Consider the following 27,750-nt stretch of genomic DNA (forward strand, 5'->3'; position numbering starts at 1 on the left):
CTCTGGGCGTCAGTCATCTTATCTGTGAAATGGGGTATCTGACACCACTTTATAGAATGATGGTGAGGGTCCGGTAATAGGAGAGAGCCATTCAGCACGATGCCCGGCTCTTGTGCCTCATCAGCCCCCGCTGAGGGCCTGCTGGGACTGAGGGAGGCAACATGGGAAAGGGGCATACATGTGGGCTTTGAAGCTAGACGTACCTCAGTGTACAATCCTGCTCTAGGACTCATTAGTTGTGGAGACTTAGGAGCATTAGCTGACCTCCCTGAGCTTCTGTTTCCTCGTCTTTTTTTAAGATTTTATTTATTTATTTGTTTATTTGAGAGAGAGAGACAGTACCAGTGGGGGCGGGGTGGGGGGAGAGGGAGAAGCAGACTCTGTGCTGAGCAAGGAGCCCAACGTGGGACTCGATCCCAGGACCCTGGGATCATGACCTTAACCAACTGAGCCCCCCAGGTGCCCGCTTCCTCATTTCTATAATGCTGTTAACATGCAAAGCAGTGTTGTATGGTATTAGTAATCCACATATGGTAAGCATACTGCTGGAGGTACAGGAGATGAATTTAGATGGGACAAACTATTGACACTTTGAAATCCTTTTTTTTCCTTATGTACTAGGAAAAATATAAATAACCCTGAAATATTCTTTTCATGGACAGTATTTTTTTAATTTAATTTTATTGTTATGTTAATCACCATACATTACATCATTAGTTTTGGATGTAGTGTTCCATGATTCATTGTTTGTGCACAACACCCAGTGCTCCACGCAGAACGTGCCCTCTTTAATACCCATCACCAGGCTAACCCATCCCCCCACCCTCCTCCCCTCTAGAACCCTCAGTTTGTTTTTCAGACATGGACAGTAATCTTTAGAACAATGCTAGCTTATATTCTTACTGATGTTCAAGAGGAAATGGAGCAACTGAAGAAAAACATGTTAATAATGGTCCTAGTGGCACGCCGTAGAGTAAAAATTTAGAAGGCGGTCTGAGGAAGGCATTTGCTTTAACTCTGTAAAATTCTAGAAAGAAATGCGAATAATATAACCGAATGCACAACCTGGCCCTAGGCTGGATCTTGTACTGGAAGGGGACAAATGCTATAAAGATATTTTTGGATCCACTGAAAAATTAAAATTCAGCCTGATTAGATACAAGTGTGGTACCAATGTTCCAAAGTTGAAAATTGCAGTGTACTTATGTAGGAGATTATCCCTGTCCTTAGGAAAGAAATGCACACTGAGGCATCTGGGGATAAGGGTAAGGTATGTAACTTCTAAAGAATTCAGAAAAACCAAGTACGTGTATATACATATATACACATTTGTGTATGCATGTGTGTGGACATAGATGGATACAGAGACAAAATAAATGATGAAGCAAATGGGGCTGATAGGAGAATCTATGGGTATAACAAGTACTCTCTGTACTGTTTCTACTTTTGCAACTTACTTAAATTTGAAGTAATCTCCAAATGAAAAATAAAACAAAATGCAAGTAATGCTGGCCAAGTTCATGGCCCAGTGCCTGGCTGTGGGAGGCACCCAGCAAACCCTCTCATTCTCGCCCCTTCTCTCCTGCCCAGTGTGGAGACAGTGAATGATGGGCAGTTTCACAGCGTGGAGCTGGTGATGCTAAACCAGACCCTGAACCTGGTGGTGGATAAAGGAGCCCCCAAGAGCCTGGGAAAGCTCCAGAAGCAGCCGGCAGTAGGCATCAATAGTCCCCTCTACCTCGGAGGTAAGGCCCTTCTCCCCTCCCATTTCCACCTCCTCCACCTCCACCTCCCACCCACCCTCTGTGTTTGGGCACCCACCCCGGCCTACTGGTTGGGGTTCCCCTGATCTCAGCATCCACTGCCAAAGCCTATCAGGGAAGGCTTCCTGGAGGAAGTGACAACCAAGCTGATCCCTAAAGGGTAAACAGTCAGATCATGAGAAGGAGGAGGAGAAAGGAGAGAAGACAGGCTCCTTCTGGGGAAGTACAAGTGGTTCAGGAGATGAAGATGGTGGGAATGGTGGGAAGAGGTGAAGATGGAATGGGGAGGGAGGAGACGGAGGTCAAGTCCAGGCCCCACCATCTGCAGACTTCAGGTCACATTCCCTCTGCTCTGCCACCATGTCAGACACTGTGAGGCTCAGGTGACACATGTAGTACGTGTTTGAGTTGAAGGCCAAAAAGGAAGTAGCCACCTGGCTGGCAGAGCCTGGGCCTGAAATGCAGCCCAGGGCCTGTACTCAAAGAGTTATGTGCAAAACAAACAAACAAACGTCACCAGAGCAGCTTGTTCAACAAAGAGATTCCCAAAACCTCCCTGCCAAGGAGTGCCCCCTCTGGAAGGCCCAGGAATCTGCATTGTTAACAGCTGGTCCAGGTGCCAAGGGCCCAGGGAAAGCCTTCAGTCAAGAACAGTCCCAGGGGGCGCCTGGGTGGCTCAGCTGGTTAAGCTACTGCCTTCCAGCTCAGGTCATGATCCTGGAGTCCTGGGATTGAGTCCCGCATCGGGCTCCCTGGTCAGCAGGGAATCTGCTTCTCCCTCTGACCCTCCCCCCTCTCATGTGCTCTCCCTCTCTCTCTCATCTCTCTCAAATAAAATCTTTAAAAAAAAAAAAAAAGGCAGTCCCAGAAGGGACACAGTTTCTCCCCCACTGAAGATCCCCAAAGTTCCACAGATCAAGGCTGCTCCCCCACACCTGTTCTCTCCCAAACTCTAGCTCTCCCACCCTGTGCTCTGCAGGGCTGTGACAAGGGGCAGGGGAGGCCTGGTGGGGACAGCAGAGGAATGGGATACACTCTCTGTTCCCTGCCTAGAGGGGGTGGTCCTCCTCTGTCCAGCCACTGTGGCCCTGTGGCTAAGCCAGATCTTCTCTTGTTTTCTAGAGAAGCTTAAAATAAGGGTTTTTGTGGAAAGTTTTCTATATTTAAAATGTTGGCAACAAATTCACATTTTTTTAAAAAGTCAAAGTGCAAGGTAAAGGATAGGAGCCCTTGTGTGGACAAAGTCCCAGGTTTTAGTCCCTTCCCTCTACCTGAACAGCAGAGCCCCAGAGCTGGGAGCACTTAACTGTGAGCACATGGAGACCTCCTTGGCGCTCTGAGGAGAGGTCTGGGCTGGTGGGCAGGGAAGGGTCTTCAGGCGGCTGTCCTGGCACCCCTCCCCCAGGCATCCCCACCTCCACGGGCCTCTCGGCCCTGCGCCAGGGCACGGACCGGCCCCTGGGTGGCTTCCATGGCTGCATCCACGAGGTGCGCATCAACAACGAGCTGCAAGACTTCAAGGCCCTCCCGCCACAGTCCCTGGGAGTGTCACCGGGCTGCAAGTCCTGCACCGTGTGCAAGCACGGCCTGTGCCACTCCGTGGAGAAGGACAGCGTGATGTGTGAGTGCCACCCAGGCTGGACCGGCCCGCTGTGCGACCAGGAGGCCCGGGACCCCTGTCTGGGCCACAGGTCAGTGTCCTGCGAGCCCAGGCTCCCCGCATGCACTCAATCCCTGCCTCTAGCCCATCCCCACCCGAGAAGCCGCACTGAGGAAAGCTGGAGGGAGTGTAGTCAGACCATACCCAGAACCTGTGTCAGTGTGACTGCTCAAGCGGGCAGGAGCTCACCCAGTCAACAGCAGCTCCCCCTTAGAGACACTGTGTGTGAGCACCTTGCTGAGAATACCTGTCTCGGTCAAGCAGAAGGACGGTGAATTTCAGCATCCGTTTCTCCATCTCAGAGATGTGCCTAAGACTACCTGCGGCATTGAAGCAGCAGAGGAGAGGGGGATTGTAGAAGGCTAAGAATGATGTCCGGTGTAAAGCACTTAGCCCAATGCCTGGCACTGCCGCGGGTGGTGACGGTGATAGTGACATTGTTATCAATTCAGATGCCAGAGCTAGAGAAAAACGTTTAGAGAATGCTTCGCTGCTTCAGAGCAGGGACCTGCCACTTGGATAGGTGACTTCTAATGCCTGTAAAATGGCAAGCCAGCCAGCCTCGTGGCCCCAGCTAGCAGCTGACTTTGGGTGATCCGAGCCTCCAGCAGGTTGGAAGCTGATGCTGGGCCCCTGGGCTAGCAGGGGGCAGACCGTGGGATGGAGAAGACCTAAGGTTCCACAGCTCTGGGTGCCCTGCTCTGAGCCTGGGCCCCGGCTGCAGTGCACAGAGAAAGCCTCCGCGGCACGCTCTCTGCCCTCCCCCTTCTCATCCTGTCCTCTGCCAACAGCTGCAACCATGGGAAATGTGTAGCAACCGGGACCTCGTATGTGTGCAAGTGTGCAGAAGGCTACGGCGGGGCCACGTGTGACCGCAAGAATGACTCCAGCGCCTGCTCTGCCTTCAAGTGTCACCAGGGGCAGTGCCATTTCTCAGATCGAGGGGAGCCCTACTGCCTGTGCCAGCCCGGCTTCAGTGGGGAGCACTGCGAGCAAGGTGGGTCCACTGTGCACAGGGGAGGGGGCCGGAGAGGGCCACGGGGGCAGAGGTGGGCTGCAGGATCTTGTGACGTCGCTTTCTAAGCTTCAGTCCCTTCACCTTGAAAATGGGGGCAACACCCTCCCTCTCTGAAGCAGTTGTGCACTGCTATGTAACTAATTAGCCCCGCACCACAGCGCATCAAGGCCCTCCTTCCTCCCCCCTCCTCCCCTCCATGACCTTGACCCATGTAGTGTGTTCATTTTGAAATAGGCTCAAATACAGGAAGATAAAAACTGAACTATATCAAAATTCAAATCTACCTCCCCTTGGAGGTTTTTTTTCCCCTGCGTGGAAACGGAGAAGTCTTCCTCCCTGCACCCAGATTCCTAGGCAGACCACCCTGTTGGTCTCTAAAGGACTTTCACATTTATACGTCGTTGAAATACTGTTCTCAATCCAAACTGACCAGGTTTTAAAAATTTTTATTAAGTAACATATTTTGAAATAATTTGAGATTTAACAGAAAACTGGTCAGAAGATAAAGAGCACTCACATTCCCTTCACCAGATTGCCCAATGACCATGTTGCCACATTGGCTCTCGTCCCCCGCCCCACATTGTTACAAGATAGATAGTGAGTACCTGTGTGTACAATCTCATAATCTAAAGAAAGTACATCATGCTTACCATAATTCATTAAAATGCATACAGCCCTTTCTCATTCAGTCTCCTCTGAGGCTCGTAACCCTGTGAAGCAGTAGGAAGAACAGGGAAATGGGTCACCATTTTCCAGACAAGGAAACCGGCTCAAGGATGGCCAATGTCTTCCTTCAGGCTGCAGGGCTGGGGATCTAAGTTCGTCATTCTCCTCAGGGCCTTGCTCCCTTCTTCCCAATGTCACAGGGACAGTATGGCGGGAGTGGAAGATTCAAGCAGCTATCAGGGTTCATTAATTCCTCATTCAGCTCTCCTCTCAGGCAGCATGTCCCAGAGACACACCCCCTGGGCTGCATCAGGCGCCTGGCCCTGTTCTGTTCTGTGTAGCTCCGACCTCCGTTTATCCTTACACACACATTCACTTTGGGGATTATAGAATTAGTATCTCAACTCTATACCAGTGGGGACTGGGCCAAACTGGACACTTCCTGGTTTTCAGCAAAGCCAGGAATCCCAGTATTTATCACCTGGGGTTTTTAATGGTGACATTTAATTTGGTTTCTAAGTATAGGTGGCACAATCAAGATTTGGGGACAGGATTTAGCCCACAGCCTAGTACTTGGCCACATCTAGTGTGCTGTTTGAGTTCCTTGAAGGAAAGGACGGGGCCCGCTTTTGTCACCATGCAACGCTCAGGACTTAGTTATAAATCTAGCAGCGAGGGTGGCCCAGAAAAGGCACTCCGTATTTGTGGGACAGCTGGATGGGTTAGTGGGCGGGCAGATGGAGAGACGCATGAAAGAAGTACAAAGGGTCTTCACACCACACAAATGTATCCCAACAGCCTGCCCAGGAACGGACCCTGGCCGATCATCTGTACCACCCATGCCCTGACCTTACCTCTTCCGCCCTCTGCAGAGAACCCGTGCCGGGGGGAGGTAGTCCGAGAGGTGATCCGCCGCCAGAAAGGTTATGCCTCATGTGCCACGGCCTCCAGAGTGCCCATCATGGAATGTCGTGGGGGCTGTGGGCCCCAGTGCTGCCAGCCCACCCGCAGCAAGCGGCGGAAATACGTCTTCCAGTGCACCGACGGCTCCTCGTTCGTGGAAGAGGTGGAAAGACACCTAGAGTGTGGCTGCCTCCAGTGTTCCTAAGGCCGTCGGCCCGCCTGCCCCCCACCTCTCAGACTCCAGCTTCGTGGGACTGGGACAGCCATGTGGGACCCCCTCGAGATTCGAGGTGAAGAAGTAGAAGCTGGAGAGGAAGCAGAAGAAGAGAATATTAAGTATATTGTAAAATAAACAAAAAATAGAACTTATTTTTATTATGGAAAGTGACTATTTTCATCTTTTATTATATAAATATATCACACCGTCTGAGTATATGTACCATATAGTGAGTTATTTTTACCAAGTCTTGTGTATTTGTCGCGTTTTTATAAACAGCTGTTAAAAATTTTAAGAAAAAAGACTAATAAAAGTGTTTTAAAACAAAAGGATAAGAATAAAGACGTGATAGCCTGTCCGAAGAGGAAGAAGGAAGTTTTTATGTTGATGAAACAGTATCGTGTCAGCAGAAACCAAGACCTGCTTACTGAGCTCAGGAAAATGAATGATAAGAGGAAGAGAAGGAAAAGATTTTTCTTTGTTTCTTCTTATTTTTAATGACTCTTTTTTTCTTCCCTAAAAGCACCCAGCTTTTAAGTCCTGGTTGCTGAAGCCTGTCCTTCCAGGAAAAGCCGCTGCACCCTGGCCGCCTCCGCCTCACAGTCGCCACCGTCGCCTGCCCTAGGCTGCCAGCAGGGTCTGAACCTCTGAACCTACTGCAGACCCCTCTTCTCCCTCCTGGCTGGCCCTGCCTGCCACTACAGGGCTGTTCGAAACTCTGCCACAGGCTTCATCTGAGCCTGCTTTGCCACATTTTAAAACACCTCTTTTTCTGCCCCTCTCCAGGTGAGTCAAGGGAAGAAGGGTCAAGGCTGCCTCCTCAGGCCCCCACCGCTGGCACTTCCTCTGAAAGTTCTGACCCATCCTCTTTCCTCCAGCCTATTTCACACTGGAATGCGGTATAGGAGAGCAGGCAGCCAGGGCTGCAGGGATGAGCAAGGCCAGGAACCCAGCCTGCCCATAGCCCTGGTAGAAGTCCAACCCTGGAAAATTCTGGGAGGATCTTGCTATAGGACAAACAAGCCTCTGCCACCCGATCCTCCAGGCCACCCTCATAAGTGGTCATCACAACGCCTTGCTCATCTGCAACACTTTCCAACGCATATCTGTACTGTACCTGATTTTATCCGTGTAATCCCTGCTCCGTGCAATCCCTGCTCCCATAAGAAGGGTAAAGCCAGATGGCCCCATTTCACAGACAAGGAAACACGCCTCTCTCAAACTCTGTATCTTTTTTTTTTTTTAAGATTTTATTTATTTATTTGAGAGAGAGAGAATGAGAGAGAGCACGAGAGGGAAGAGGGTCAGAGGGAGAAGCAGACTCCCTGCTGAGCAGGGAGCCCGATGTGGGACTTGATCCCGGGACTCCAGGATCATGACCTGAGCCAAAGGCAGTCGCTCAACCAACTGAGCCACCCAGGCGCCCAAACTCTGTATCTTGCCTTAAGCCACATCTCTAAGTAGAAGAGCCAGACGCAAAGCTCTAGATGCCTTTTCTAAAGAGCGGAAACACAAGAGATTCAGGTTATTCATCGGAAGAAAGTAGATGTCTTTACTGATTTTCCTGCTTGTGTTCAAGTCTTGTTCTGTCCCCCAGGATCCAGACAGCTTCTAGACAGAGTTACATATCAGGGAATGTGATATGAGGGAGACTTGCCCCTGGCTCTCAGCTCCCCTCAGCCTAGTACCGATGGCTCAGGGGCTCAGCTGCTCACACCAACTCCTCGTCTCTCACTCATCCCTCCTTTCCCCTGGGAGCCTCCCCTGTGGAAGTGTCAGGCAGGAAAATGTGGGGCTCAGAGGACCTTCCAGCATGGAGGTTCCCCAGAGGAGCCTAGTGGTTCTGTGAGGACCAACAGTGGGCTAAAGATTCCAAGAATCAAGAAGGAGGCAGAAAAGGAAGATGGAAGAGCACAAGGCAAGGGGAAAAAAGGAGGAAAGGAGGAAGGGAAAGAAGGGATAGGGAAGGAAGAACATAAGGAAGAGCGGGACGAAGAGAAGGAAGGAGGGAAAAGGAGGGAGAAATAAAATGGAAGAATTTACTTAAAAATGTGTGTACTAATATACATTATATTCCAGGTACTTAGTGTATGTATGGTGGATGTGTTTCTAATATTAACAGATAGATTCACTTAGTACTTATTACATTATACATCAGATACCATTCTAATTTATATATATATATATACACACACACACATATTTAATTCTCAAAACCACCCTGTAGTAAAGACATTAGTAACACATTTTACAGTTGAGAAAGTTGAGGCACAGAGGAGTTAAGGAACTTGCACAAGAACAGATGCCTAATAAATTACAGAGCCAGGACTTGGGCCCAGTTTGCCTAACTCCGGAAGTTACTCCTCATGGGAAGGAAACATCTGCCTTTGAGGATCCTACAGTCCAGGGCAAAAACAATCATGGGACAACAGCTTTATTATAGGAGTTCCCTCATGGCAGTATAAACAAGAGAAGTCACTGTCCAGACTAGGAAATCTCCACTCCTGGGTCTTCAGGGATGAATAGGAGTTTGCCGGGGCAGGGGTAAGAAAGGGAGTTGAACTTTCCAGGGAATGGCCTGTTAAAAAGCAGTGAAACAGGGAAAAGACCCAGTATGGGGAACAGTCAGAGGTCCAGGGTGGCAGGAGTGTGGGATGCACATTGGGGAGTAGAATCAAGGGGGTAGACATGAAGGCAAGGGTTCAACCAGTAAGAGCCATGTACAGCAGGCTAGAACACAGGGACCCTGCAGGGTTTTTAAGTAGGGGAATAGCAAGACAAGCTCTGATTTAGGAAGAGAATTGGTGGCAAAGATGAGACAGGCTTGGAAGAGGAGAGTGTACTCTGCCACCCAAAATGGCTCTGGGGGCTTCCCAGTTGTTCACTTGAGTTTGTTGTAGCTAAACAATGCCAATGTCCAGATAGGTCCCAAAAGTCTTTGTGGTAGCTCCAAAGTTCTCTCCTGAAAGGAGTCTTCCTGAGATCTGTCCCATCCCTCGTGCCGTCAGCCCACCTCACCCACGTAGATAAACCCTAGGCTTATTCTACTGCCAACACTCCCAGCTAGCCACTCCACATAACGTGAAGCCCACTCGGCCTACCAGCTTGAGAGCCGCGCAACCAGGGTCACGGACCTCGGGGAAGACTTGCCAGGCTACCAGCTTTCCTTTGGCCTCCCCCACAGAATCCAAGGCCTGCCTCTGCCAACCACGCCCCGCACCCACTCCCGGACCCAGCTGCAGTCAGCCGGCACAGCCAGAAGGACCAGGTCCTTAATGTGGCTTCAGGGTGATTTTGAGCCTTCCCCTCAATTGTGGAAGCCCTGACTTTATGAAATGCCTAATGCAAGATCGAGAAAATTCTCCCCAAAAGGAAGTTTCTCTAACAAACGCAGATTAAAACGCTCTTATTTCAACAGCCAAATTCTAGAAACAAAGTCCCCCAGGGCAGGAAGAGTTCAGTCAGGTAACTTGCATGCTTCAAAGTATGGGTCCGTGTTTGTGTGTGGGGACCGGCATATGTGAAAGGGGGCTTGGGCTCGGTTCCCTCTGAGCAGGATTCAGGGGAAGGGAGAATCCCTTTGACTCAACCAAGGGACCCTAAAATGGCCGATGAGATGATGTATTTAAAAGCTCTTTGTAAAGTGTAAGCTAACAACCTTCGATGTCAGCTGTTACTACTATTGCTGTTGCCGTCACTGATGTACCAACAGGCCCGTGTAGAAGATGGCTTCGCCTTTTCAATTTCAGAAGGAAAGCTGAGTCTGACGCTTCAGAAGGAGGACAGGACAAGGAAAAGAGGGGCAAGGAAAGAGAGGGAGATTTCCTAGGGCCAGAGAAAGAGGGGAAATCCCCCAGAATGACCTTTCGGAACCCAGGAGCAGCCAGGAGGGGGATGGAGCTAACCTCGCCTTCCACCAGGTACAAAGCTACCATCAGATTGAACCCTATGGTCGAGCAGCCACCTGTCGCCTTTGCTGGGAGGAGAAGCCCCTAGCTTTAGTGGACCTGCCCCTCAAAACTCACAGGGCCTCAGGTATCAGAGCTGAAGGAACCTGAGAGAATCCCTGGTGAGGGATAAACCTGAGAATCAGAGAAAGGGAGTATCTAACCAGAGACCAAGGTCATCCAACAAATTAACACCAGAGGCAGGAACAGACCCAGAAGTCTACCCAGGCCATCTTTCTTCCTGCTACTCCACTGTGAGCATCCAGGAAGAGTGAAAGTTGAGACAGACCCCATTGATACCTTCTAGGTGGCCAGAAAAGTATCCTCCCCCCTTCCCCCACAGGGCAGTTGGACGGCTGGGAAGCTGGGGCAGTGCCTGGTTTGGTGGCACTTACCCTTATGTTCTAGTCAGGATCAGACCGTGCCAAAGGAAACGCCTGGGGAAAGTGGGTGCAAGATGCCAGCTAGCCAGAACAAGAAAGACAGAATTGGGCATTTGGCAAAGCTTATTTCTCTAACTCAACAAAAGGTTCTAAGAAAAAACTTCTAAGATGGTTTTTAAAACAGTGTTACAGTGCCACTTCACCATTATGGGATAAATAATGTGCATTTTTTGATTCAACACACTGTCATTATCTGATATCATTAAAATAAATGGATGAGTCACAGGAGAGCTATCAGATGTTCTTGTGAATACCATAAACTCAGCCCTACTCCCTGGTGTGTGTTTTATTTTTATTCCTGACTTTCACTCCCTGGGGCAAAGATTACTCCATTCATGGGGTTTGGACAAGTCTGGTGTGGAGTCAGTGAAAACAATTGGTTTCTTGAAACGTGAAGTGAGAGGGACAAAAAGGATCCAGAGTTCCCGAGAGACATAGGAGAGAAGGCCCAACACAAGGCTTGAGGTCTGCAGGGTGTGTGACTTGTATGGTCACAGACTGGGTGCCAGGGATCATGGGGGAAGAAGCCACTCGCGGTAGAGAACACTTAGTAAGATGTGGAGGAAGATTGGTCCTGGTTAATTAAACCCCATCTTTTATTCATTCCTTCCCAAGCATTTATTGAACATTTACTATGTGCCAGGTCCTGGTCTAGGCATTGAGGACAACACAAAGATGATCAAGACAAAGTCCTTGTTCTCCTGGAACTTAACTTTTGAGTCAATTAAAAAAAAAAAAAAAAAGAGAGATGACATGACCGAATAGCTGGTGGGTACTTTCCATGGTGAAGTCAAGGAAAGTTTCTCTGAAGAACTGGGACACGGGGGCAGTGAAGTACCAAGAAATGGGAAGGAGGAAGCCTGACCCCACAGCACTCACTAGATAACTGCCCCACGCAGGTGGCATCTGAGAGAGGTAGAGAGCCCAAGCATCTTAGAAGTCCAGAAGGGATGACATGGGCAAGCGAGCACGATGAGTGGGCTTACAGCGAGGGTGAGGACAGAACTCACCCCTCAGCTTCCCAGCCCCTAAGGCATCCTTAGGAGCTCATGGCCTTTCTAAATGAAGAATGCCATAGGTCTGGAGGCCACCACCATATGACTGAAGGTCATTTTTTTGCTTCCCTAGCAGATAGCCCTATATCTCAATGAAGAGCACCACTGGGAGCAAGATAATGGTGGGCAGTAGATGCACCAAGTGTTGGAAAAGGGCCCAGCCTGTCATTCCTTCTCCCCCTGGTATTTCCTGAGCAAGACAGGGCCACATAGGCCGGGGGCACTGAGTCTCCATCAAGATGCCCTTAATATTAGCTTCAAAGCTGTGAGCATGAAAGAATCTGAAATGGAAGAGGGAATAGATTTTGTGCTGACACATCCTATACCAGGCTGCCTGGGCATCCCTGCCAGGAGAAGCTGCTGGCCAGGAACCAACAGTCTCCACTTTCCAAGCTTAGACCAAGTAGCCCCTCCTCCCAGGTTTGGGACCTATAGTTCTGTTGATCCCTGTCAAATTCCCTTTTTCGTCAGTTGCAGAGCTCCTCAACTGGGAGAGACTTTGCCACCAAAGGAGGCATTTGGCAATGTCTAAAGACACTTCTGATTGTATGACTAGGGCAGGGGGAGCTCCTGGCATCTAGTAGGAGGCCAGGGACACTGCTAAACACCCAACAATGCACAGGACAGCCTCCACAACAAAGAACTATCCCGCCAAGGGATCAGTAGTCTTAAGATTGAGAAATCCTATCTGGGACTAATCAGATCCTTCCTATAAGACCTGAATGGAATCATTTACAAAGGAAGAAGGGGGTGAAAGTGCTCAATAGGTAACAAATAATGGCCTCCTCAGGGGAGCTGGCTCCCTTGGTGAGAATACATGGCAGGGTGGCAGTCTATACGTGTATTTAGAACACAATTATTGATGGGAAATGGACCAAGACATTAATGACAATGAGGTGCCACCATCATCCTTCCTTTGCTACTCTGCCCTTACTACCCAGTCATGGCAAATGGGTGCAGAACAATGGATTATGCACTTACTATGCTTAGGTGACACATATAAAATATGGTGGAGCAGGGGGCATTCATCTTTGGACCTGCTACTGGCAGAAAAATAAGTAATAGGATTAATAAAAATGTTGTTTCTATTTCCTGGAACTCTATCCCTCAGGTAGGGCCCAGCAGAAAGAACAGTGAGAAAGTTATCAAATCAAGACAGGAGGACTGTGGATGTGTCTGTAGAATGTCAAAGGTGAGTGAATAAAGTATAGGTCAAAAGGCTTAAGCAGGGCGCCTGGGTGGCTCAGTTGGTTAAGCGACTGCCTTTGGCTCAGGTCATGATCCTGGGCTCCCTGCTCAGCGGGGAGTCTGCTTGTCCCTCTGACCCTCTTCCCTCTCATGCTCTCTATCTCTCATTCTCTCTCTCTCAAATAAATAAATAAAATCTTTAAAAAAAAAAAAAAGGCTTAAGCAGCGGGGTGCCTGGGTGGCTCAGTTGTTAAGCGTCTGCCTTCGGCTCAGGTCATGATCCCAGGGTCCTGGGATTGAGCCCCTCATCGGGCTCCCTGCTCAGTGGGAAGCCTGCTTCTCCCTCTCTCACTCCCCCTGCTTGTATTCCCTCTCTAGCTGTCTCTGTCAAACAAATAAATAAAATATTTTTAAAAAAAATGTAAACTGTGACATCAAAGCCATAAAACATGGGGGCAGCAGGGAGTAAATATTATAGCTTTAGAATGTATTCAAACATTTTATTTTTTAATTTTTTTTAAGATTTTATTTATTTGAGAGAGAGCATGAGAGAGGGGAGGGTCAGAGGGAGAAGCAGACTCCCCACCGAGAAGGGACCCTGGGATCATGACTTGAGCCAAAGGCAGACACTTAACTGACTGAGCCACCCAGGGGCCCCCAAACTTGTTATTTTTAACTTAAACTATAAATCATTTTATGTAAACCTCAGAGCAAAAACCTACAGTAGACAGAAAAAAAGATAAAGGAATCTAAGCATAACACTACAGAAAATCATCAAATCACAAAGGAAGAGAGCAAGAGAAAAAGAAAGCCAGAAAACAATTAAAAAAATACCAGCAGGTATCAATAATTACTTTACATATAAATGGATTAAATTCTCTGACCAAAAGACAGAATGGCGGAATGAATTAAAAAAAAAAAATCCCATCTATACAGTGTCCACAAGAAACTCACTACAGATGTAAGAACACACACACACAGTGCAGGAATAGAAAAAGATATTCCAAGCTAACGAAAACAAAAAGAAAGCTAGAGTAGCTATACTTATATTAGACAAATTAAACTTTAAGACAAAGGCTAATAAGAGACAAAAGATCATTATATAATGAAAAGGGGGTATATCAAACAAGAAGATATAACATTTGTAAATATTTCTACACAAAACACCAGAGCATCTAAACATATAAAGCAAATATTAACAGACCTGGAGGGAGAAAAAGTCAGCAATACATTAATGACTGGGGACTTTAATACCTCACTTTCATTAATGGATAGATCATCCAGAGAGAAAAATCAATCAGAAAACATTGGCCTTAAATGACACATTAGACCAAATGGACTTAACAGACATATACAGAATATTCCATCCAAAAGCAACAGAATAGACATTCTACTAAAGAACACATGAAACAGGGGCGCCTGGGTGGCTCAGCGGTTAAGCGTCTGCCTTCAGCTCAGGTCATGATCCCAGGGTCCTGGGATCAAGCCCTGCATCGGGCTCCCTGCTCAGCGGGGAGCCTGCTTTGCCCTCTCCCACTCCCCCTGCTTGTGTTCCCTCTCTCACTCTTGCTGTCAAATAAATGAATAAAAAAAAATTTAAAAAAAAAACACATGAAACATTCTTCAGAACAGGTTACAGGTTAGGCCACAAAACAAGTCTTAATAAATTTCAAAAGACTGAAATCGTATGCTATGAAACTAGAAATCAATTACAAGAAGAAAATTAGAAAATTCCCAAAAGTGGAAACTAAACATGCTACTGAACAACCAACAGACCACATTAGAATTCAGAGAAATCAAAAAAATACCTTCAAACATATGAAATTGGAAATATAACATGCCAAGACTCAAAGATACAGTGAAAGCAGTTCTAAGAGGGAAGTTCACAGCAATAAATGCCTACATTAATAAGAAAGATGTCAAGGGATGCCTGGGTGGCTCAGTCGGTTGGGCGTCTGCCTTCGGCTCAGGTCATGATCCCGGGGTCCTGGGATTGAGTCCCGCATTGGGCTCCTTGCTGAGCAGGGAGCCCGCTTCTCCCTCTGCCTGCCTCTGTCTCTCTCTCTCTGATAAATAAATAAAAATCTTAAAAAAAAAAAAAAAAAAGAAAGAAAGAAAGATGTCAAATAAACTTTACACCGGAAGGAACTAAGAAAAAAAAAAATCAAACCCGACATTAGTAGAAAAAAATAAAGACCAGAGCAGAAATAAATGATATACAAACAAACAAAAAACCAATGTAATGTATCAATTAAACTAAGAGCCGGTTTTTTGAAAAGATAAACAAAATAGGCTCACTAAAAGAAAGAGCATGGACTCAAAACGAGAAATGAAAGAGGGGACATTACAACTGATACCACAGAAATACAAAGGTTTATAAGAGGCTATTACAAACAATTATAAGCCAACAAATTGAACAACCTAAAAGAAACGGTTCAATTCCTAGAACATACAACCTACAAGGACTGTATGAAGAATAGAAAATTTGAACAGACCATGAACTACTAGTAAAGAGACTGAATCAGTAATCAAAAACCTCCCAACAGACAAAGGTCCAGGCCAAAATAATTTCACTGGTAAATTCTACCAAACACTTAAAAGTAGCAGCAATCTTCCTCAAACTCTTCCAAAAAATAGAAGAGGATGGAACACTTCCAAACTCATTTTACAAGGCCAGCATTACCCTGATACTGAAACCAGACAAGAATGCAAGAAAATTATGCATCAATATCTCAGATGAAAATACAAAATTCCTCAACAAGATATTAGCAAACCAAATTCAAAAATACATTAGAAGGATCATACAAGGGAGGCCTGGGTGGCTCAGTCAGTTAAGCGTCTGCCTTCGGCTCAGGTCATGATCCCAGGGTCCTGGGATTGAATCCTGCATCCAGCTCCTTGCTCAGCAAGGAGCCTGCTTCTCCCTCTGCCTACTGCTCCCCCAGCTTGTGCGCTCTCTCACTCGCTCGCTCTCTCTGACAAAACCTTTAAACAAAAAACAAACAAAAAAAAGGATCGTACAAGAGTGACATCACCAACATGGAGACAGGCCATTCCTGCCTTTGCTCCTCATCACAAGGAAAACTAACAACAATTCATGGATGAGACCCCACCTAGAAAGTGGGGGTGAGGCTAAAGCGTCCTCCTGTACCTGAGACCAAGATGGACAACATTAGAAGAGTAAGAAAAGTGGTTACATGCTGACTGCACTGTCCCTTCCCCAGACCACTGAAACACACATCAAGAGGTCTCCCCAGAGCCTACAGTTCCTCTAGTAGGAAAAGAGAACCGAGCACGAAGATCTAGCCTCCCCAGCACTGTGGGCTCCTTCTTGGGAACCCCCACTCTGGTCTCATACCACAAGGATTTCAAGAGAATTTGCAAGCACTGGTAATCTAACTGTGAAGAAGAAAGGGGAAGGGGCTTGCAACAAGCAGCACTCAAGTCTTGGCGGACCAATTTCCTACAGTACCCAAACAGATGTCCCAACCAGCACCTCTGCTGATCTGCAGAGCCAAAACAGGAGAAAAGTCTGACCAGGGCTCCACACTGCAAAGCCAAAACAGGAGCACAAGTCTGCCTGATTTGGCACCTTAAATCAAGAGCCATGAAGCCTGTATGCTGACCCCACCATTCCACCACACCCACAGCCCCTGCAGGCAGAGGAGTGAAGTCTTATCCTCACCCCTACTAAGTGTAGCTCCTGGCCCTGCTCAAGCAGGAAGAGCCTCACTGGCCTTGAAGCCAGCTACTCTGCTCGGATCCGATAGACGAGCTAATTCATAACCTTGCCCACTATTTGAGTATAGCTCCTGATCCCTCCCAACCACAAAGCCTCATACTTGGAAATTCTTGAAAACTGCTTGGATCTGGCCCTCCCATCCTGTGAAGAGCTAATCATAGCCCTGTCCACAAATGAATGAAGCTTCCAGACCCACCCAAACAGAAACCCTGGCCAGAACACAGGCAAAGCTATGTAGCCCAGCAACGCTAAAGCAGAGAGTCCAGCAGGCAGGGCTCATGGTCTCCAGAGCAAAGCCAGGGGCCCCACTAGGCCAGGGAAATTAGGGTGCTGCATGTCTAGAGTCAAGACCACAAAGAGTCTTTCCAGCCTTAGAACTAGTTTTCTTGCTTACCTGGGCAGGGAAACTAATCTGTAGCTCGGCCATTTGCTGAATACAGCCTTCAACCCACCTAAACAGAGAACCTAAGCAGACTACACAGGAAGCTACACAGCCCGTCAAACAGCACTCTTTACAGAGGCCTTAAGCACACAACATGGACTTTGCTGTCTGCTGAGCAAAACCAGGGGCTCTGCCTGCCTGGTCAGCAAATTCAGTGCAGTCTTGTCTGATTTGGATCCCCAAAAAACAAACTATGCTGGCCCTCAGACCCATCTTACTTCCCGAGCGATGCAGAGCTAATTCATAGCCCCACCCACTGCTGAGTATATTACCCAATCCCAACCACCTAGTCAGCCTGAGTGGAGAACCCAGATAACATCCTCTAGCCTCACTTAGGCAGGGAAACAGCCAGCAGTACTAGCCAACAGTTCTCAGCCAAGAACACACACACCCCAACCTTTGAGCTTGGGCAGTGGCCTTGTCCAAAAACAGACCATGACTGAAAGCCTCACCTATCCAAAGACATTACAGTCAGACACACCCAGAAACCCAAACAGATCAGAATGGTGAAGAAATGTCTCTGCCAAAGCAAATCTTGATGAGGAGACCACTTACTCAAATGTGCACATACCAATATATCAAACAAAGGTCATAGAAAACTCTGGTAAACATGAAGCCACCAAAGGAAAACAATAATGCTCCAATCACTGACACTAAAGGAATAGAGATATATGAATCGGGCGCCTGGGTGGCTCAGTCGTTAAGCATCTGCCTTCGGCTCGGGTCATGATCCCAGGCTCCTGGGATCGAGCCCTGCATCGGGCTCCCTGCTCGGCGGGAAGCCTGCTTCTCTCTCTCCCACCCCCCCTGTTTGTATTCTCATTGTCTCTCTCTGTCAAATAAATAAATAAAATCTTAAAAAAAAAAGATATATGAATCAACAAATAATAATTCAAAATAGTTTGGGGCACCTGGGGGGACAGTCAAGTAAGCATCTGACTCTTGGTTTCAGCTCAGGTCAGGATCTCAGGGTCGTGGGATCAAGCCCCACATTGGGCTCCACATTCAGCGTGGAGTCTGCTTGAGATTCTCTCTCCCTCTCCCTCTGCCCCTCCCACTCATGCATTCTCTCTCTCCCCCCTAAAATAAATCTTTTAAAAAATTCAAATTATTTCTTTTAAGTCTACTGAAAGTCTAGTAAACTACAAAAACACAAACAAATGAAATAACAAAAACTGCATGTGAATAAAATGAGTAGTTCAAGAAATAAAAAATAAAAGAACCAAAGACAAATCCTAAAGCTGAAAAATACAAAGACTAAAATTAATAATTCAATAGAAAGCTTCAAAAGCACACTTGACCACACAGAAGAATCCTTGATTTAGAAGACAGGACATTTGAAATTATCCAGTCAGTGGAGTAAAAAAAGAAAAAAGAGGGCGCCTGGGTGGCTCAGTCGGTTAAGCGGCTGCCTCAGCTCAGGTCATGATCCCAGGGTCCTGGGATCGAGTCCCACATCAGGCTCCCTGCTCCTCGGGGAGCCTGCTTCTCCCTCTGCCTGCCGCTCCCCCTGCTCGTGCTCACACACGCACACTCTCGCTCTTGCTCCCTCTCTCTCTCTCTCTCAAATAAATATCAAATAAATAAAATCTTTTAAAAAAAGAATGAAAAAAAGTGATGAAAGCCTATGGGTCTTATGGGACACAATCAAAATAAATAATATCCATATTATGAGAATTCCAGAAGAGAAAGAAAGGACAGAATGTATATTTAAAGCGATAATGACTGAAAATTGCTCAAACCTGACGGGAGAGATGGACATCCAGTTCCATGAGGCCCCAAAACATCCCAAATAGGTTGAATCCAATTAGGGCTAAACCAAGATTATTTTTTTAAAAACTTTTTTTTTAAGATTTATTTATTTATTTGAGAGAGCGGGAAAGAGAGAGAGAGAGTACATGAGGGGGGGAGGGCTAGAGGGAGAAGCAGGCTCCTTGCTGAGCAGGGAGCCCGATGCAGGACTCGATCCCGGGACTCCAGGATCATGACCTGAGCCGAAAGCAGTCACTTAACCAACTGAGCCACCCAGCCGCCCCAATTTCTTTTTTTAAAGATTTTATTTATTTGACAGAGAGAGACACAGTGAGAAAGGGAACACAATTAGGGGGAGTGGGGGAGGGAGAAGTAGACTCCCCACAGAGCAGGGAGCTCAATGCTGGGCTCGACCCGAGAACCCTGGGATCATGACCTGCGCCAAAGGCAGACGTTTAACGAATGAGCCACCCAGGCAACCCCCCAAGATTATAATTGATCAAAATCAGTAAAAAGTTAAAGACAAAGAAAATTTTAAAAGCAGCAAGAGAAAAGAGAAAAGAGAAATTAGATAAAAGGGAACGCCATATCAGCAGATTTCTCAACAAAAATGTTTCAGGCCAGGAAAGAATGGAATGATATACTGAAAATATTGAAAGAAAATAATTCTGAACCAAGAATTCTATACCAAGCAAAGCTGTCCTTCAGAGATAAAGGAGAGAAAAAGACTTTCCCAAACAAACAAAAGCTGAGGGAATTTAGGACAATGAGACCTGCTTTACAAGAAGTGCTAAGAGGAGTTCTCTGACTAGAAGTAAAAGCTTAAACCCTAAGAATGGAGTGTAAAATTCACTAGTAAAGGTAAATATATATTCAGAGTTAGATTCTGTAATATAATACTGGTGGTGCATAACTTACAAGTCTAGTTGAAAAGTTAAACATCCATATCTACCTTAACCTTTATTGGTTACACAATATAAAAAATATGTAAATTCCAACATCAAACCTAAAATGTGAGAGGATAAATAAAAATGTAGTCTTGGAATTCTATTGAAGGTAAATTGTTAGCAGTTTAAAATAAGGTTTTACAATTTTAAGATATTTTATGTAAGCCTAATGGTAACCACAGTGGAAAAACCTATGGTAATTACTCAAAAGAACATGATAAAGTCAAAGTATACTGATAACACAAGACATCAAAAGCAGAAACAATACAGCAGGGGGGATAAAAGTCACAATGGATCTACAAGCCAGCCAGAAAATAAAATGGTAACAGTAATTTCATACCTCTCAATAATTACTTTAAATACAAATGGTTTAAATTCTCCAAAAGTCACAGAATGGCTGAATGGATTTTTTAAAAAGATACAATGGTATGCTACCTACAAAAGACTTATTTTAGCCTTTTAGACACACATATATTGAGAGTGAAGGCACTTAAAAAGATATTTCAAACAGTAACAACAACAACAACAACAAAACAGGGACAGCTATACTTGTAATGGACAAAATAGACATTAAACCAAAAAAGGGTAAAAAAAGAGACAATGAAGGTCATTATATAATGATAAAAGGCTCAATACACCAAGATGGTAGAACAATTGTAAATATTTACATACCCAACATCAGAGCACCCAAACGTATAAAGCAAGAGCTAACACAGCTAAAAGGAGAAACGAACAGGAGCACAGTAATAGTATTGTACACCCGTCTCCCAATTATGAATAGATCATCCAATAGAAACAGTGGATTTGAACATCATAGACTCAATGAACCTAACAGCCACATACCGAATATTCTATCAAAAACAACAGAATACCCGTTACAGAGTACCCATTACTCTCACACACACAGAACATTTTCTAGGACTATGTGTTAGGCCGCAAAACAAATTCAAGAAGTCCGAAATCATACCAAGAATCTTCTCTGACTACCTTCGTATGAAACTACAAATCAATAACAAGAAGGAAACTAGAAAAAAAAGAAATCACAAATACATGGAAACTAAAAAAGGGAGGAAAATAAAAGGGAGGAAATAAAAGTATCTTGAGATAAACAAAAATGGAAACACTACACCAAAATGTATGGGATGCAGCAAAAGCAAATCTAAGAGGGAAGCCCATAGGAATAAACATCTACATTAAGAAAAAAGAAAGACCTCAAATGGGCAACCTAACTCTGCCCTAAGGAACCAGAACAAAAATAAAATGAACCCAACAGTTGGAAGGAAGTAATAAAGATTATAGCAGAAATAAGTGAAATAAAGAGGAAGGCAATAGAAAAAATTAAATCAAACTAAGGATAGGTTTTTTGAAACAAATTGGGAAAACTTTAGATAGACTAACCAAAAAAAAGGGGGGGGGGCGGGGAGGACCCAAACCAACAAAATTCAAAATGAAAAAGAAGACATTACAACTGATCATAAGAGACTACTGTGAATAATAATATACGCCAACAAACTGGAAAAGCTAGAATAAAAAAATTCTTAAAAACATGGACCAAAACTGAATCAGGATTGGGGTGCCTGGGTGGCTTGGTCGTTAAGCGTCTGCCTTCGGCTCAGGTCATGATCCCAGGGTCCTGGGATCAAGCCCCGCATCAGGCTCCCTGCTCAGCCAGGAGCCTGCTTCTCCCTCTCCCACTCCCTTGCTTGTGTTCCCTCTCTAGCTCTCTCTCTCTCTCTCTCTCTCTGTCAAATAAATAAATCTTAAAAAAAATTTTTGAATCATGATTTAAAAAAACAAAAAAACTAAAACACTGAACAGACCAATTTCTGGTAAGGAGACTGAATCAATAATTTAAAATATCCCAGGGCGCCTGGATGGCTGAGATGATTAAGCGTCTGCCTTCGGCTCAGGTCAGAACTGGAAAGGAAAAACTAGAATTGTCTCTATTTGCAGATGACATGATTTTATGCATAGAAAATCTTTAAAACTCCACCAAAAAAAAAGGTTAGATCTAATAAAAAAAATTCAGTAAAGTTACAGGATTACAAAACTAACACGGAAAACAATAGCATTTTTTAGGATTTATATAGAGAGAGAAAGAGAGAGAGAGCACATGCACACGAGTGGGGGAAGGGACAGAGGGGCAGGATCTCAAGAAGACTCCCCACTGAGCATGGAGCCCAAGCCTGGGCTCGATTTCACAACCCAAGAGATCATGAACTGAGCCAAAACCAAGAGCCGGATGCTCAACCAGTGTTGCCATAGTATTTCTATACATTAACAATGAATTACATGAAAAAGAAATAAAGAAAATTATCCCATTTATAATAGCATCAACAATAAAATACTTTGGTACAAACCTAACCAAAGAGGTGAAAGATCTCTACTCTGAGAACTACAAGACATTAATGACAAATCAAAGACAACATAAGTAAATGGAAAGAATTCTTTGTGCTCATGAATTTGGAAGAAAATTGTTAAAATGTCCTAAGCTCACCTCATGTCCCACAAATACAACTGGATAACACATCAGGGTAAATGACCTGAAAACTGGGAGAACTCCATGGCTAAATGCAGAAAAGAGGCCACACTGAAGAGGGTAGGAAGGGTGGGGACACATTACGGTGCTAAATGGACTCTCAAGTCTGTCCACTGGAGGGAGGGAGCAACTGGCACAGAGAAAGGAAAGAAACAGACCCTCGGTGCACAGAAGTCAGTTGCATTTCTATACACTAACAATGAGGCAGAAGAAAGAGAACTCAAGGAATCGATCCCATTTACAACTGCACCAAAAACCTAGGAATAAACCTAACCAAAGAGGTAAAGGATCTGTACTCTGAAAACTATAGAACACTTATGAAAGAAATTGAGGAAAACACAAAGAAATGGAAAACCATTCCATGCTCGTGGATTAGAAGAACAAATATTGTTAAGATGTCTATGCTACACCCAGAGCAATCTATAGATTCAATGCAATTCCGACCAAAATACCATCAATTTTTTCACAGAGCTGGAAAAAATGATCCTAAAATTTGTATGGAACCAGAAAAGACCCCAAATAGCCAAAGCAATCTTGAAAAAGAAAACCAAAGCTAGTGGCATCACAATCCTGGACTTCAAACTCTATGACAAAGCTATAATCATCAAGACAATACAGTACTGGCATAAAAACAGACACACAGATCAATGGAACAGAATGAACAACCCAGAAATGGACCTTCAACTCTATGGTCAACTAATCTCCGACAGAGCAAGAAAGAACATCCAATGGAAAAAAGACAGTCACTTCAACAAATGGTGTTGGGAAAATTGGACAGCTATATGTAGAAGAATGAAAATGGACCGATTTCTTACACTATACACAAAAATAGACTCAAAATGGATGAAAGACCTAAACTTGAGACATGAATCCATCAAAATCCTAGAGAAGACCGAGGGCAGCAAGCTCTTTCACTTTGGCTGCAGGAACTTCTGCCTAAAGGCAAGAAAAACAGAAGCAAAATGAACTACTGGGACTTCATCGAGATAAAAAGCTTTTGCACCTTAATGGAAACAGTCAATAAAACTAAAAGGCAACCTAAGGAATGTGAGAAGATATCTGCAAATGTCTTATCAGATACAGGCTAGTATCCCAAGATCTATAAAGAACTTATCTAACTCAACACCCAAAAAACAAGTACGTCAAGAAATGGGCAGAAGACATGAACAGACATTTCTTCGAAGAAGACATCCAAATGGCCAACAGACACATGAAAATATGCTCCTCACTTGGCATCAGGGAAACACAAATCAAAATCACAATGAGATCAGTCAGAATGGCTAAAATTAACCACTCAGGAAATGAAAGATGTTGGCGAGGATGCAGAGAACGGTGTACCTCTTACACTGTTGGTGGGAATGCAAGCTGGTACAGCCACTCTGGAAAACAGTATGGAGGTTCCTCAAAAAGTTGAAAATAGAGCTACCCTATGACCCAGCAATTGCACTACTAGGTATTTACCCCAATGCAGTGAAAAGAAGGGGCACATGCACCCCAATGTTTATAGCAGCAATGTCCACAATAACCAAACGTGGAAGGAGCCACGATGTCCTTCAATGGATGAATGGATAAAGAAGATGTGGTGTACACACACACACACACACACACACACATACACACACACACACACACACACGGATACTACTCAGCGGTCAAAAAAAAAAGGAAAAAAGGAAAAGAAATCTTGCCATTTGCAAGATGGATGGCCTCTTAGTTTTGTTAACTGTTTCCTTTGCTGTGCAGGAGCTTTTTAACTTGATGAAGTCCCAAAAGTTCATTTTTGGTTTTGTTTCCTTTGCCTGTGGAGACATGTCTTGAAAGAAGTTGCTGTGGCCTCAAGAATTACTTTGAATGTAAATAGAGTAAATGCTCCAATCAAAAGACACAGGGTGACAGAAGGGATTAAAAAAAAAAAAAAAAAAAAACCCAGACCCATCCAAATGCTGCCTACAAGAGACTCATTTCAGACGTAAAGACATGTGCAGATTCAAAGTGAGGGGATGGAGAAACATTTACAATGCAAATGGATGTGAAGAGAGCGCCAGGGTAACAATACTTATATCACACAAAATAGACTTTAAAACAAAGAATGTAACATGAGACAAAGAAGGACACTATATAATAATTAAGAGGACAATCCAACAAGAAATAATAATTGTAAATATTTATGGACCCAGCATGGGACCCACCCAAATACATAAAGCAGTTAATAACAAACATAAAAGTATTTGATAGTAATACAATAATAGTAGAGGACTTTCACACCCAGCTGACATCAATGCACGAATCACCTAAACAGAAATCCACAAGGAAAATGTAGCTTTCAATGACACATTGGACCTGGTGGATTTAATAGATATATTCAGAACATTCCACACTAAAACAACAGAATACACATTCTTTAAGTTCATACAAACTCTCTCCAGAATAGATCACATAGTAAGCCACAAAACAGGTCTCAACAAATTCAAAAAAATAATAATAAAAATCATACAATGCATCTTTTCTGACCACAATACAATAAGGCCAGAGATAAATCACAGGAAAAAAAAATCTGGAAAGAGCACAAATACATGGAGGTTAAACAACATGGTACTAAACAATGAATAAGTCAACCAGGAAATAAAAAAGAAATCAAAAAATATATGGAGACAAAAATAAAAACACAATGGTCCAAAATCTTTGGAATGCAGCAAAAGTGGTTCTAAGAGGGAAGTTTATAAGCAATACAAGCCAACCTCAAGATTTCAGATAAATAATCTAACAGTACACCTAAAGGAGCTAGAAAGAGAACAAATAAATCCCAAAGCCAGGGACGCCTGGGTGGCTCCGTGGGTTAAGCGTCTGCCTTCAGCTCAGGTCATGAATGGAGTCCCGCATCGGGCTCCTTGCTCAGCAGGGAGCCCGTTTCTCCCTCTTCCTGCCGCTCCCCCTGCTTCTTTGCACAGCTCTCGTTTGCTCTCTCTCTCTCTGTCAAATAAACAAAAGTTTAAATAAATAAATCCCAAAACCAGCAGAAGGAAGGATAATAATAAACATCAGAGCAGAAATAAAGGATATAGAAACTAAAACACGGGGTGCCTGGGTGGCTCAGTCGTTAAGCGTCTGCCTTGGGCTCAGGTCATGATCACAGAGTTCTGGAATCGAGCCCCACATCGGGCTCCCTGCTCTACGGGAAGCCTGCTTCTGCTTCTGCTTCTCTCTCTCCCTCTCCCACTCCCCCTGCTTGTGTTCCTTCTCTCACTGTGTCTCTCTCTAAATGAATAAAATCTTAAAAAAATAAATAAATAAAACAAAGCACAGATCAATGAAACCAGGGGCTGGTTCTGTGAAAAGATAAACAAAACTTATGAGCCTCTACCCTGATTCATCAGAACAAGACCTAAATAAAATCACAAATGCAGGAGGAGAAATAACAGCTGTCATCATAGAAATACAAAGGATTCCAAGAATACTATAAAAAATTATATGGCAACTAACTGGACACCTAGAAGAAATGGATAAATTCCTAGAAATACATAATGTACCAAAACTGAAACAGGAAGAAATAGAAAATTTGAACAGACTGATAGCCAACAAAGAAATTGAGTCAGTAATAAAACACTCCCCCCCCACCACCAAAAAAAAGTCCAGGACCAGATGGTTTCACATGTAACTTCTACCAAACATTTTTTTTTTTAAGATTCTATTTATTTATTTGACAGAGAAAGACAGCTAGAGAGGGAACACAAGCAGGGGGAGTAGGAGAGGGAGAAGTAGGCTTCCTGCATGCAGAGCAGGGAGCCCTATTTGGGGCTTGATCCCAGGACCCTGGGACCACGACCTGAGCCGAAGGCAGACACTTAATGACTGAGCCACCCAGGCACCCCTCTACCAAACACTTAAAACAAGAGTTAATACCTATTCTTCTCAAACTTTCCAAAAAAATAGAAGGAAAACTTCCAAATTCATTCTGTGCGGCCAGCATTACCCGGATAACAAAACCAGATAAAGATACCACCAAAAAAAAAAAAAAAAAAAAGAGAGAGAGAGAAAGAGGGAACTACAGGCCAATATATCTGATGAACAGAGTTGCGAAAATCCTCAACAAAATGTTAGCAAATGGACTCCAACAATATATTAAAAAGAAATCATTCACCACAATCAAGTGGGATTTATTCCCAGGATGCAAAGGTGGTTCAGTATTCACAAATCAACATGATACATCATACCAATAAAGAAAGGATAAACACCATATGACCATTTCAAAAGATGCAGATAAAGCATTTGATGAAATACAAAATCCATTCATGAGAAAAATCCGCAAAGTGGGTTTAGAGGGAACATACCTCAACATAATAAAGGACATATATGAAAAACCCACAGATAACAGCATACTCAATGGGGAAAACTGAGGGCTATTTCCCTGTCAGGAATAAGACAAGGATGTCCACTCTCAACACTTTTACTCAAAATAGTACTCAAAATCTGAGCCACAGGAATAGTACAACAAAAAGAAATAAAAGACATCCAAATCAGGAAGAAGTAAATTGTTCACTCTTTGCAGATGACATGAGACTATATATAGAAAATCCAAAAGACTCCCACCAAAAAAACTGCTAGAAAGGATTACTGAATTCAGTAAAGCCACAGGATACAAAATCAATGTACAGAAATCTGGGGCATTTCTTCTATACACTAATAATGAAGCAGCAGAAAGAGAAACTAAGAAAAAAAATCCACTTAAATTCCATCAAAAATAATACAATACCTAGGAATAAACTTAACCAAGTAAGTGAAAGACATGTACTATGTAAATTATAAAACACTGGTGAGGGGCGCCTGGGTGGCTCGGTCGTTAAGCATCTGCCTTAGGCTCAGGTCATGATCCCAGAGTCCTGGGATCAAGCCCTGCATCAGGCTCCCTGCTCTGCAGGAAGCAGATCCCTCTTCTACTCCCCCTGCTTGTGTTCCCTCTCTGGTCTGTGTCTCTCTCTGTCAAATAAATAAATAAAATCTTTAAAAAAAAAAAAAACACTGGTGAAAGAAATTGAAGATGACATAAAGAAATGGAAAGACATTCCACGCTCATGGATTGGAAGAATATTGCTAAAATGTCCATACTACCCAAAACAATCTATACATTTAATATAATCCCTATCAAAATACCACCAGTATTTTTCACAGAACTAGAACAAATCCTAAAATTTGTATGGAACCACAAAAGATCCCAAACAGCCACAACAATCTTGAAAAAAAAAAAACGAAGCTGGAAGTATCATAATTCCAGATTTCAAGTTATATTACATAGCTGTAGTAATCAAAACAGATGGTACTGGCACCAAAATAGACATACAGATCAATGGAACAGAATAGAAAGACCAGAAATAAACCCACAATTATATGGTCAATTATCTTCGACAAAGCAGGAAAGAATATCCAATGGGAAAATGTCTCTACAACAAATGCTGTTGGCGGGGCACCTGGGT

General features: G+C 44.4%; 1 protein-coding gene and 1 long non-coding RNA gene across 3 annotated transcripts in view; one reads left to right on the top strand and one right to left on the bottom strand.

Annotated features, from left to right (window-relative positions):
• SLIT3 (slit guidance ligand 3) overlaps positions 1–6,249 on the top strand; it is a 591,804-nt gene extending 585,555 nt beyond the window's left edge. For both annotated transcript variants that reach the window (XM_028102736.2, XM_028102735.2), the window contains exons 33-36: positions 1,591–1,745; positions 3,169–3,454; positions 4,215–4,420; positions 5,980–6,249. In XM_028102736.2, coding sequence (XP_027958537.1) covers positions 1,591–1,745; positions 3,169–3,454; positions 4,215–4,420; positions 5,980–6,215 — 883 coding nt within the window. In that variant the 3' untranslated portion in view covers positions 6,216–6,249. The remainder of the gene's footprint in view (positions 1–1,590; positions 1,746–3,168; positions 3,455–4,214; positions 4,421–5,979) is intronic.
• LOC148164386 (uncharacterized) overlaps positions 4,942–27,750 on the bottom strand; it is a 78,124-nt gene continuing 55,315 nt past the window's right edge. Inside the window, exons 3-4 of the long non-coding RNA XR_015768257.1 lie at positions 5,962–6,315; positions 4,942–5,151 (exon numbers count right to left, since the gene is read on the bottom strand). This is a non-coding gene — a long non-coding RNA (uncharacterized LOC148164386). The remainder of the gene's footprint in view (positions 5,152–5,961; positions 6,316–27,750) is intronic.

The sequence above is a fragment of the Eumetopias jubatus genome, unplaced genomic scaffold, assembly GCF_037043125.1.
Source record: "Eumetopias jubatus isolate StellerSeaLion01/CBP00866 unplaced genomic scaffold, mEumJub1_p1.0 scaffold_5, whole genome shotgun sequence".
Lineage (NCBI taxonomy): Eukaryota > Metazoa > Chordata > Mammalia > Carnivora > Otariidae > Eumetopias > Eumetopias jubatus.